General features: G+C 36.7%; 1 protein-coding gene across 1 annotated transcript in view; it reads left to right on the top strand.

Annotated features, from left to right (window-relative positions):
- GRM3 (glutamate metabotropic receptor 3) overlaps positions 1-13,756 on the top strand; it is a 272,331-nt gene that overhangs the window by 239,462 nt on the left and 19,113 nt on the right. The window contains exons 4-5 of the mRNA XM_003771437.4: positions 699-1,765; positions 10,846-11,020. Coding sequence (XP_003771485.1) covers positions 699-1,765; positions 10,846-11,020 — 1,242 coding nt within the window. The remainder of the gene's footprint in view (positions 1-698; positions 1,766-10,845; positions 11,021-13,756) is intronic.

Genomic DNA, 13,756 nt, shown 5'->3' with positions numbered 1-13,756 from the left:
AATTATGTATTCCATTTTGCTGATCATGCAAAGAACATATTGACTGATTGTCTAGGTTATTGTCAATTAGTCCTCAAAGATAAAAATGTTATCACTTACAGATTAATGTCTCAACTGTTTATCGATTGAACTTAAATGTTATCCAGTAACAACAATAATCCAATGAAACATGGAGGTATTTATAGAATGGCACATATTTTCGAGATTAAGAACACACAGATCCAGAAATCTATTTTTAAAGCTGATCATTTATCCCCATGATAAAAGAAAATAGCTTAGAGCTATTGGTTAGAGGAGCAAGAGGGAGAAAGAGAAGAGAAAGGAACAGGAGGAGAATGAAGGAGATTGGGAGAGACAGGGAGAGAGAGAAGGAGGGAAAAAGAGAGGGGAAAGGAAGAGGAGGAAAGAAGGATAGAGAGAGGGAGGGAGGGAGGAAGGGAAGGAGAGAGAAAATGAATCATGTGTACTTGTAAGTCAATGAACAATATATGCTAAGGAAACAGAATAAATTTGGTAATTTGATTGGAATGGCCCTATCTTTTAGACTAATACTTTCAACATATAATTGATTAAATGTTTTAGTCTTAGAATCAGTATGCTAACTTACATAATCTTCTGAATGAGTGGTTGAGTTTAAAAAAAAAAAAACTTGAATACATCTAAACCATATCTTTTCTCTTTCAATTTTCATTTCACAGCACCATTTAATCCAAACAAAGGAATAGATAGCATTGTCAAATTTGACACTTATGGAGATGGAATGGGTAGATACAATGTATTCAATTTCCAGTATATCGGTGGCAAATACTCCTATCTGAAGGTTGGTCACTGGGCTGAAACTTTGTCATTGGATGTCAACTCAATCCACTGGTCCCGAAGTGTGATCCCCACCTCTCAGTGCAGTGATCCTTGCGCTCCTAACGAAATGAAGAATATGCAACCAGGGGATGTCTGCTGCTGGATCTGTATTCCTTGTGAGCCTTTTGAGTACCTGGCTGATGAGTTCACCTGTGTGGACTGCGGACCTGGGCAGTGGCCCACCCCAGACCTGTCCAGCTGTTATGACCTCCCCGAAGACTACATCAAGTGGGAAGATGCTTGGGCCATAGGTCCTGTCACAATTGCATGCTTGGGTTTTATGTGTACCTGTATGGTCGTGACCGTCTTTATCAAGCACAACAACACCCCTTTGGTCAAAGCATCAGGCCGGGAGCTCTGCTACATCTTACTCTTTGGGGTTGGTCTTTCTTATTGCATGACATTCTTTTTTATCGCTAAGCCGTCACCCGTTATCTGCACTCTCCGACGCCTGGGGTTGGGCAGCTCCTTCGCAGTGTGTTACGCAGCCCTACTGACGAAGACAAACTGCATCGCCCGCATATTTAATGGGGTCAAGAATGGTGCTCAGAGGCCAAAATTCATCAGCCCGAGCTCTCAGGTCTTCATCTGCCTGAGTCTGATCCTGGTACAGATTGTAGTGGTGTCTGTGTGGCTCATCCTGGAGGCTCCCGGCACGCGCAGGTATACCCTACCAGAGAAGCGGGAAACGGTGATCTTAAAATGCAATGTGAAGGATTCCAGTATGCTGATTTCACTTTCTTACGATGTGATCCTGGTGATCTTATGTACTGTTTACGCCTTCAAAACGCGGAAGTGCCCCGAGAACTTCAATGAAGCAAAGTTCATCGGTTTTACCATGTACACCACTTGTATCATCTGGCTGGCCTTTCTCCCAATATTCTATGTGACATCAAGTGACTACAGAGTAAGTCTTTCATGCCTTTTCTGCCCCTTTTAACGTTTACTTTACCTACTAGTGCTTAATTAAGCCAACATCTTACAGAGAATATCCCTCATTTATATCTCCCAGCAAAAAGTCTTTTTGTAATAAATGTTGCAATGATCCCTATCCTGGCAAGAGTTAGAGTCCTTTCAATAAAAACATGGCATGCCCAGAGCAGCAGTATTGCTCCAAGGAAGTGTGGCTGTCTTGGCAAGGACACTGGAATAATTGATCATTTCCTTCTCTGGTGGATTAAGGCAAAGATAAGTTAAGTGGCTTGCCCAGAGTCATACAACTAGTGTCTGAGGCTGGATTTGAATTCAGCCTTTCCTGACTCTAAGCCCAACACTCAATAGGAGCTCAGTAGGAGCCACCTAGCTGCCTCCATTATTATTGCTATTATTATTATTATAATTAATAGGAGGAAACAACACACAGTAGGTATCATCTATAGAGCCAGAATGGCCTCTGGGGTGGCTTCCAATCTAAATCTTTGATCCAATGATCCTAGAATGTGCTTCTTAAATTTAACATAAGAGACAGTGGCCTACCACAAGTCTGTCACGATGCTTTGGCTCTAAACTAAAAGATGCTTGTAATAACATTTTAGAAATAGCAAGCATCCTGAATACCATCTCTTGGTATTCGGATGTGCTTTATTATTCCCTAAAATAGACCCAAAGTCAATTTATCTCTTCTATCCTCTTTAAAGCCTTGGTGGATATAATGTTTGGATTTATGAATTTATCCCTAGAAAACACTTCTTTACTCTTTGCCTCGATGCAGTTCAGTTCAAGAAATATTTGTATGTAAATGTGTGAAGATCGAGTTAGCACCCTGGATACTTTAGAATCAGCCAGAGTCAGGATAAGCAAAAGTCCTTGCTCTTTATTCTTGGTCTTTAGAGGTAGGAGTGAATTGGATGGACGCAGAATCTCCAGGACCTCTCCTCTTCGTCTCCCGCCCAAGTGACCCTAGCTTGTCTTACTCCAACCCCTAGTCCCTCCTACAATCCTCTGTATACACCAACTATCAAGCCAGCACGGAATAGTGGGAAGGGCCATTTCCCAAGCATATGCTAAGAGTATTGTCCAATCAGTAATTAGCCTCAAGTGCTTGGTTATCCAACCTCAGTGCATCAACTCAAGAGCTTCAGCCCTTTACATAAATGCCTCCTATGTAGAGTACTGTACTAGGCAAGCTCAGGCCCCTAAAGAGGGGAGTATTTTAAAGCTCCAGTGAATTGGCTCTAATGGCAGTTTCTCTGGCCCAACCCCTAATCATCCTATTACCCAACAGTAGGAAGACAAAATACATCAAAATATTTTTATAACATTCTCTAAGGAAAATGGATTTGATGTATTTATCCTTAATTCACTATAATATAATGGAAAGATCATTGGTTCTGGAATCACAAGGTTTGGATTCAAGCTCTATCTCTGAAGTGTATGAGTTGTGTGACCCTGACTAAGTCACTTAACTTCCTGAACCAGAGATTCTCTTGGTAAAAGATTAGACTAGATAAATGAATGAATGAATGAAAGGCTTTGAGTAGGTGCTTATTGTGTTCAAGAATACAAAAATCAAATAATATAGTCTCCTTTTTCAAGACAGCACAGCATATTGAGAGGGCAAGACCTGGAGTAAGGAAGACCTGAGTTTGAATCTTACCTTAGACATTTAACTAGTGTGAGACCACTTATCTTCTGAAATCACAACCTCTTTTTTGCCTCAGTTTCCCTATCTGTTCAATGGAAATGATAATAGAATCTACTTCCCATGAATTCTAGTGAAGATCAAATGAGAGAGCATTTCTAAAGCACTTTGCAAATTTTAAAGTGACACATAAATGTCATTATTGTCATTGATTATTAATGTTAACTTGTTCAACTACATGACATTTCATGATCCCATGGAACATAATATACATGAACTTTCTTGGCAAGAATACTGGAATAACTGATCATTTCCTTCTCCAGTGGATTAAGGCAAACATAAGTTAAGTGGCTTGCCCAGAGTCATACAACTAGTGTCTGAGGCTGGATTTGAATTCAGCCTTTCCTGACTCCAAGCCCAGCACTCAATAGGAGCTCAGTAGGAGCCACCTAGCTGCCTCCATTATTATCACTATTACTATCATTTTAATTAATAGGAGGAGACAACACAAAGTAGGTATCATCTATAGAGCCAGAATGGCTTCTAGAGTCACTTCCCCATCTAAATCTTTGATCCAATCACCCTAGAATGTGTTTCTTAAATTTAACAAAGAGACAGTGTTGCACAGTGGTTAGAGGGAAGATCTTTTAGTTAGAAAGAGCTGAAATTAAGTGCTATGATTTATGCAATTGTGTGTATGTTTGTTTTCATCTAAATCCTAGACAATGTTCTGAGCCTGTAATTTACAGATAAATTGTATAACTGTTTTAGTGGAAGAAATTTCTACATGGAAAGTTCCCTCATGTTGATGAAATGTTCCCACTAAAAAAGAATAACAATTATTCTAACCCACACATGATAGAAAGAAATCAAATACAGCTGATAATGCCATTGCTTATATTATTTTTTTTTTACATAATGTAATTAAAATGTGGAGACCTCAGTCCAATTTCCCTCTTATAACAGCACTTTCATGCATTCTGGGTTTTCAATATGTTAAACATATTCCTCAGTTGTTCTAGAGAGATTTCTTAAATTGCCCTGAACATCTTGATCTAAGAATTGTTATTCTCATAAGTTACTACTGGCCATGAATTTCTAGAGTCATTATCCAAGATGATTTGTTTAACCTTAACCAAAGATTTAATAAACTTGGTGTATAACATCTATATGCCAAATTCAGTGCTCCTATTTATCATGCGGGTATATCCCTTGGATGCATAAAATTTCCAGAGATATAGTTTCTAGTTAATAATTTTATTAATTATGCTAGTAAATAATTAACAAAAGGGTCATTTGGCTATCTCTCCTAAACCAAAGATCCCTCATGGAACCCACTCAGTGCTTATATTTCTTTGGAAGAGTGGATATTCCTGATGATAAAAATCAACTCTGATTAGTTAACAAATAATGAGAGAATGAATATTATAATAAGAGGTGGGCTTATTCTAATGAAGTTCTGAGGGACATGACTGATCACTCAGTTTTAGAGAAAGAGATTTGTCTCTTCCCAGTCTACCTCAGTGGGGCAATCTAAACAAAAGGGAAAATTTAACTTCCATTAAGACCTATCTGACTAAAATGCAATGGGCAGGTTATACAAACTAGAATTTTTTTATTTTTTGATCAGATTCAAGTTTTCCCAGTTGGTAAGATTGCCTGAATAGCCTACAGGGATTAATCTCTGAATGAGGAAATAGGATGGAGTGAAAAAAACTAATTCGATGCTTGTTGATTAATTTAAGAGAGAAAGTCATTTTTCTCACCCTAAAAACATTTGTACATTGGCAGCTCCCATAAATAAATGCATAAAATCTGAAACTAGTTTGACTAGAGAAAATGTCCCAAAACAATTGAAATACTGGCAAGCAAGCAATCACTGACACAATTCAATATATTTAGTCTACCTAATAGGTCATTCAGAATAATTTGAAATGTTGGGTTTGCAACATGAACAAGAAAAATTAGGAAAGCTGAACATGAATTGGAAAAATTACCTTAGTTTATAAAAGTGTAACAATCTCTGTAACTCTGAAAATGTTAAAGCAAGATTTTGAGGTAGCTTGGTAGAGCCAATTCTAGTCATGAAGTCATGAGTTCAAGCATGGCTCCTACTTCATATTGGCTAACAACTTCTTGGACAAATGACTAACCTTTAATTGCCCTTAGGCAATTCTCAAAGACTATAAATTGCAGAGCAAGTGCTGAACTCCTAGGAGAGGGAAATCCCATAAAATTACAGTCCAAAGGGGAAAAAGAAAAATGAGATATTATGGGAACAAGTTCAAAAAACCTCAGGTTATAGGAACCACTAAGTAATGTATAGATTTATTTTCTCTTAATTAAAGCAGAGAACTATAGAACTTTGTGCAACCCAAGTCCCAAAGGCCATTCATATGGGACTCTCTCTTCATTGGTAGAGATCAATTACATTGGTTACATTGGTTCATGTGCCCCCCCACTTCTAGAGAGAAACTTTACCCTACCTCCTAACTCAGTCTCTCTGAGTATATTTTATTCCTCCTTCTTTTTTTTTTATTTTTTTTTATTTTTTTTTATTTAATAGCCTTTTATTTACAGGATATATACATGGGTAACTTTACAGCATTAACAATTGCCAAACCTCTTGTTCCAATCACCTCTTACCCCCCCCACCCCCTCCCCTAAATGGCAGGATGACCAGCAGATGTTAAATATATTAAAATATAACTTAGATACACAATAAGTATACATGACCAAAACATTATTTTGCTGTACAAAAAGAATCAGACTCTGAATTATTGTACAATTAGCTTGTGAAGGAAATCAAAGATGCAGGTGTGCATAAATATAGGGATTGGGAATTCAATGTAATGGTTTTTAGTCATCTCCCAGAGTTCTTTTTCTGGGTATAGCTAGTTCAGTTCATTACTGCTCCATTAGAAATGATTTGGTTGATCTCGTTGCTGAGGATGGCCTGATCCATCAGAACTGGTCATCATCTAGTACTGTTGTTGTTATTCCTCCTTCTAAAGGAATATTTATGGAACCATTAGCAGCAGGAGTGATTTGGGAGTTTGAAACTACAAATAATTGCAGTGGTTATTAGTTTGAACCCTGGATACAGGGGTTTAAAATGGTTATCCCCCAAAAGAGTCACTACCCAACAGAAGATTCCTCAGAAAGAAAACAAATAATGCCATAAGGAAATAAACTCCTTTAGCAATTCTCTTTTAAAAATATAAAACATGAATTTCCTTTTCATTGTTTATTTTAGAGTGGCATAAATCAAACAGGGAAGCCAAGGTTTTTTTTTTTTTCTGGTAGAAAAATCTGAGCCCTGGAAAAGTTCTGAGGAATATGTATAAATGGTTGGGAAGTTTAACTTAATTAAAAAAGAAAAATTAGTAAAGGCAACCAACAGAACAAATTATTCTGTGCTGGTGATATGCTGGTAAATATTTAACAATCAGCTCTCTGAAGGAGGGGAAAAAAATCACTCAATATACTTTGAAGATTAATTTGCTTTATTAACATTTTCCACACCACTTCAAGCCTAGACAATCACCAAAATAATAAATCAAACCCTGATGTATATGCAGGACTTCCTAATTTCTATGGTATAAATGTTCACACTAAAAATTTCACATTGGCTCTGATGAGACAGTTTCAGCTGTCTCCAGGATACCCTTGTTTTGAGCCTTCATTGCTCTTCCGCATACAATGGCTTTCTCAAAAGGTTGGCAGCCTTCCTTGGAGAGAATAATTTTAATCAAGTGGTGAGATCAGAAATCAGACTGCAAGAGATTAAACCCCTCTCTCCATAATTAAGAATTCTTGTGTCCAGGACAAATTTAATTTGGGGAGAGAAGGTATTGCAGACGACAGTCCACCATGAATTCAGGTTATCCCAGTGAGAGCTTCCATACTAATGTATGTGACTAATACTATTCAATATCCCAACCTCTTGGGAAGTGGCAAAGGGAAATGGCCAACTAATGGTAACAGATAGACTCAGGAGAATGATTCTATGGTGACAGGACCCTGAGGATACAGGCCAGTTGATAGAGGAGGGAGCTAGTTATATAAAATAGCAAAGTGTAACTACTTTGGAGACTCATAACAGAGAGGATATATGTCTCATGGAAACTGATGTCTTGGGACAAAGCTCTGGTCACTGCTGCCTATATGACTGTCAAGTAGGTGATGTATACAGATTTTTTTTTCAGTCATTTGGATATTAAAGGAAGAACACATTCTAGAATGACAGATTGAGAATTTATTAGCATCAAGATTTTAAAAGGATGAGGGAGAACTTGTCATGTTATATATGTTATATGTATTTGTTATATTATATAACAATATAAATATACTATATATTATATGCCTCCAAAAATGCAGGGTGGCATCTACAACTTTTTAGTCTAAATGAGAATGAGAAGTTGAAGTGATTTGCCCAAAGTCTAACCTAGTAAATGTGAGGCAGGATTTCAATTCAGTTCTTCCTCCAAGATTGGTGGTCTATCTATGCCCCCTAGCTAACAAAACCTTCCTTTCCCCCCAAGTTGGGAATGACTTTGCTCAAAACCTCATATAGGGATTTGTTTTATGCCTCTCTAACATACTTACTGGGCAGTTAAATGGAGCACTAGGCCTACAATCAGGAAGATCTGAGTTCAAATATGACCTCAGACACCTCCTAGCTATGTGATCCTGGCTAAATCACTTAACTCTCATTTCCTCATCTGTAAAATGAGTTAGAGAAGGAAATATCAAACCACTCTAGTATATTTGCCATGAAAATCTTACAAGGGGTCACAAATAATTGGACGTGACTGAAAAACTACTCAACAACAAAATATACTTGTTATATAATGTTCTATAATATAGTTACCTACGTTTGTCTCATCTCCCTACTGGAAAAGTATAGTAAAAAGAAAGTGGATTCCTAATCAGAAAAATAGACTAGACTATTTTCTTATGTGACCTTGGGGAAGGGGAAGCAAACAAGCAATTAAGTATCTGTCACGTTCCATGGTTCACTGTCTCTAAATGCCCAAATATTTACATTTAATCCTTTACATTTAATCCTCACAACAACCTTGTAAAATATTTTTTTTTTAATTTGCTACCAAAAAAATTGGTACCAAATCTCCATTTGGTAGTTGAAGACCTGAATTGGTAGCTAGAGTTTCTTCATCTGGAAGTTCTCAACATCAATAAAAATCACAGTACAGTTCTTATTTTATCATATAAATGAATTAATGAATGAAATCGGTAACTGAAAGGATGAATACTTGGTGTTTACTTATGAATCCTGTGACCCAGAAACCTACTTTACCTTGCTAGAAAGCAATTTGCCTAGTATTCCAAGACTTCTAAGTGTCTGAGGTTAGATTCGAAATGAGGTCCTCCTAACTCTAAGCCCAGTGCTCAATTCACTGTTATCAATTCTCTCACTTCATATCCCTCATGATTTCTTCATGGCAAAATAAGGAGATTGAGGTTGGATGATGTTTAAGGTCTTCACCAGCTATAACTGTCCATGAGTATACTAAGTTGTAAACTTCATTAGTACAGGAAAAATCATTTATTTCTCTAAAATCAGAGCAATATTCTGTATATAGTTTTGTAATTGTTCAGTCATTTTTCAGTAGTATCTGACTGTTCATGACCAGTTTTCCTTACAAAGATACTAGAGTGATTTACCATCCCTTTCAGCTCATTGTACAGATGAGGAACCTGAAACATAGAAGGGACTTGCCCAGGGTCACACAGCTAGCTAGTAAGGGTCTGAGAGCTGTACATATGAAATCAGGAAGATGAGTCTTCCTGACTCTAGGCCTGGTATTCTATTCATTGTGTCACTGTGTTGCCCCCACACTTAATAAATGCAGTGTGGCACAGAGGATAGAAAACTAGCCTTGGACCATTAAGATCTGAATTGAAGTCCTATCTCTGACACATATTTATTGTGTGACTATAGGCAAGACACAGCTTCTCAGTTATCTAGGGAAAACTAAAATTTTAAGTTTCAGAAAATGTGTCAACCTGCATTGATAGTTTCTTCAGTTGGGAGTTCTCAATATGAATAAAATCACAAGTATAGTTCTTATCCTATCCTATGAATGAATGAAATCACTAACTGAAAGGATAAATACTTGGTATTACACCAAGAATACACAGGTATCCTGTGACCCAGAAACTTATTTTTCCTTGCCAGAAAGCAGAGATTCCCATGGAACTCATAATTCCTACTTCATTACACTGAAGGTTAAAATTCAGGAACAGTCGTCTTGAAGGTCCCATCTCAGAGATGTATGTTAGTCCTAATTTGAATGTTGCCAGCATACCTATGGGAACCAAATAGAGAGATCGATGAGCCATTATCCAGATAATAGCACAGAAGGGGGGAAAAAAAAGCAAACTGTGCAAAGAGCCTTGAGGGATGCCTTAAGAGATAAAAGGGGAAAGAATTAGGAACTACTGTCAGTTATGTTGAATAAAGTGACAAGGGAGGTCAGATCACTCTGAAAGCAAAAAACTAAGTGAAACCCATGGAAAAGAATGAGTGAAGAATGATTGTTTAATTTCTAGAAAATTTGACAAAACCAAAGAAAAGACAGACATAAAAGATTTTCTAGACCAATGATGTCAAACGAATAAAAACAGATACCTGCTACTAGTATTGGCTTAGAAAAACACAGATTAGCATTATCTGTGTTGAAATACATTTTTGTTTGTTTTGTTAAATATTTCCCAATTACATTTTTGTGGAGTGTTTGTGGGTGTTTTGTAGCCCACGGTCCTTACATTTGATGCCTCTGTTCCAAACAGAAGTTACTATTACCTTCAATGTGGAAAAGGAAATTCATAATTAAGGGGATGGCATTCCTAGCAAGAAAAAGAAGTTGGTTTTCAAAAAGGATCCATTTGTTTTTGACACTGCAGTGAATCTTAAAGATATCAGTTTTACTGGTTGAAACCATCTTCATGAAAGCCACTGTTTAATTCACTGTTAGTCAAAACTTCAGATAAGAAAATGCTAATAATTCACAAAGGAACAAAATGAAAAGAATAAGTTAAAGTATGGCACTATTAAAGTGTCCATCCAGCAATGCAAAAACACTCCTCTTTATTTATAAGCATTCTTGAATCTAAATTCCCATCATCATCATCATCATCACAACCAACATTTATAGGGTATTTTATAGGCATAGTGCTAATTGTTTTACAATTAAAGTCTCATTTGATTCTTGATGAATCAAAGAGGAGGTATCATCAAACTACTGATATTTTTTTAAACCACTATGAACTGGATTGTAGATAATTCATGTTGAAGTGTGTTTTTCTGTGTCCTTGTTGGTTAGTTGTTTTCATATCCCCAACAGCCAGAGAGACTTACCAAGCAAATTTTCTCTTCTTAGGTGCAGACCACAACCATGTGCATCTCTGTTAGCCTGAGTGGCTTTGTGGTCCTGGGATGTCTGTTTGCACCCAAAGTGCACATCATACTGTTCCAACCCCAGAAGAATGTGGTCACACACAGACTCCACTTAAACAGATTCAGCGTTAGTGGAACCGGAACCACTTACTCACAGTGTAAGTAGAAAAATCCATTATTTGTTTTTAACCTGCCAGCCAAAGCACTGAACTATAGAATGGGCGGTAGAATGGTAGGGGTAATCACATCGAGATTTTCCTAAAAGACATATAGCTTCTCAGTCATTGTTCTCTGTTAACTCAGAGGGTACCAAGAAGTTTGTTCCATCCACAAATGTCTCCCCATTGACTCTGAAATCCACTGGTAGTATTAAGGACTTTCTGAGGAGGGAACAGTTTATACTCAAAAGACAGGGAATGAGACACATTGATACCCATCTTTTTAGCGCTGCCACCTGATACATATGTGACCATGAATAAGTTTTATCTTCTCTGAGCCATAGTTTACTCAGCTGTTAAATAAGAAGATTAGACTAGGTGATTTCCAAAACTATGAGCTTATGACCATTCAATCAATAGTTTATTAACTATCACCATGCCAAGTACTTTGGTAGGTGCCAGAGATATGAATATGAAAAATAAAATAGTTGGGTAGCACAAGGGATAGAGTACTACTGAGCCTGAAGTTGAGAAGACCTGAAATCAAGTCTGGTTTTAGACTTTTACTTATGTTGTAAACTACATAACTTCTGTCAGCTTCAGTTTCCTTAATGATAAAAAGGGCATAATAATAGCACCTACCTCCCAGGATTGTTGTAAGGATTAAATGATATGTATTTGCCAAGTGACAAATGAGTACAAATGAGGTATGTTAGTATAAAGTGGGCACTTAGTAAATGCTTTTTTGAAAGGGGCTCCTCTCTCAAAGAATATTTTGTAAGGGAAAGATAGTATGGAAATACAGAAGTATATCCACAATAAATTCAAGAGAGTTTCAGTAGGAAGGATATACTGGAAAGCCTAAGAAAGGCTTTATACATTAGAGCTGGGTTTTCTAAGAGGCAGAGATGAGAAAGGGGTATAAATCAGGTATGTGCCCAGCAAAGGCACCGAGATGAGATGAAATGTTGTTTGGAAGGAAGAGAAGGCTATTCTGACTAGATTACAGAGTGCATGAAAGGGAGCAATGTATAATAAGCCTAGTCAAATCATTCTGTTATTAAAGTGTAAAAGTTCCTGGGAAGGTATTATTTTAATCTATTCATAAACTCTTTGGGGAAGGTCATAAGTTCAAAAGAGGAATTGGTACATAGCTTACTGGTAGCCAAATGAAGGAGTTAATATTACAGAAGAACCAGGACTATGGAGAAGACCTAAATGAAAAGTCAACATTCAGAAAGTATTTATTTCTCATTCAACAAACATTTATTAAATATTTATTATTTTCTAGAAAATGTGTTAAATGTTGAGGATACAAAAAAAAAAAAAAAAAACAGTCCTTTCCCTCAAAGAGATATATTTGAATGAAGTCAGGAATCTTGAGAAAAGTTGTTGTTGTTCACTCATTTCATCTGTGTCCCATTCTTCATGACCTCATTTGGAGTTTCTTGGCAAAGAGACTGGAGTGGTTTGCCATTTCCTTCTCCAGTTTATTTTACAGTAGCAAAGACAAATGCGTACTTTACAATTTTGCATGAGGTCAATCAATTCAGGATCCCTGAGAGTAAACCCATTAGTGCCCCAATTTCTGCAACTAAGTTAAGTAAGATCTATTTAATACTTTTCCCAGCAGCAAATGAAAAATACTAATGAAGTAGGTTCTCAGGAAAGCCTGGACCTCTAACCTTCATCAGAGAGCTGTTAGAGGCTCCAGAGTCTTAGGAACTTCTCATATTAAAACCCATTGTCAAAATGATTGCAATAACAGAGCACTTTAAGGAATGTGAAATCAGTTTCTTTGCTTCTTTCAAAAACATGCATGCTTATTTCCAGAGCACAGAAACCTCACCCACAAAATAGCCTGGCCATCAAAGATAATTGGTCTAAACAAAGCAAAGCCGAGTTATTAGGGTTATAGCCAGTTAACACTGTCAAATCTGAGATTGCACCTTCTAAAGCAGGCTGGGAAAATTCCTATGATTTGAGGCTGCTGGGAAGTATTTCCAACAGGAGTAGACAGGTCACTGCTGACCTTTGCTGATTATTTGAAAAGTGGACACAAAACATGCAGAATATCCATTGGTAGCTTTGATTACTGGGATAGGCTTGAAGCAGGGAATGAGACTTTTTATATCCACTGTAATTAATTCAGACTTCAACAATTCAGAAATATCATCATTGGAGAGAAGCTAGGAAGAAATTTATATCTGCCCTTTCTCTCTGAACAACAACAAAAACAACCCAAAAGTGTAAATAAGATTATTAATGGACTTTTTACCTATATATGATGTTTTTTTCAAAAGCACCAGTTTCATAGAAATAATGCAACTGCAATATGAACAAAAACCATACTTTTTAGACTAAAATGTTTTAATTACTTTTCAATTTATTCTGCTTATAGAATCAAGATCGATACTAAACCATATTTGGTTAACCTACTTTGAGTTATATCCCTGACAAGAAAAACCTAAGTGGGGTCATGAAGAGTCAGGACTGAAATGACAACAACAACAAAATTTTAAGTTATTATTACAAAGTAACTGAATATAATAAAACTGTCTTTTTCTTCAGAAACATATACCTTAGTGTTTTCATTGATCCAGACTGATTTCTTCCAATTAATCCAAATAGTATTATCATATAGTCAAGTAAATGTGAGTACTAATAAAAAAAAAAAAAACAGTCTAGAAGTATGCCGTCTAGCAACATAGAACTTACATACACCACTAGTCATTC

Source organism: Sarcophilus harrisii, chromosome 5 (genome assembly GCF_902635505.1).
Source record: "Sarcophilus harrisii chromosome 5, mSarHar1.11, whole genome shotgun sequence".
Lineage (NCBI taxonomy): Eukaryota > Metazoa > Chordata > Mammalia > Dasyuromorphia > Dasyuridae > Sarcophilus > Sarcophilus harrisii.
Note: the sequence above shows the minus strand (reverse complement) of the source record. Positions and strands in the feature narration are given on the sequence as shown.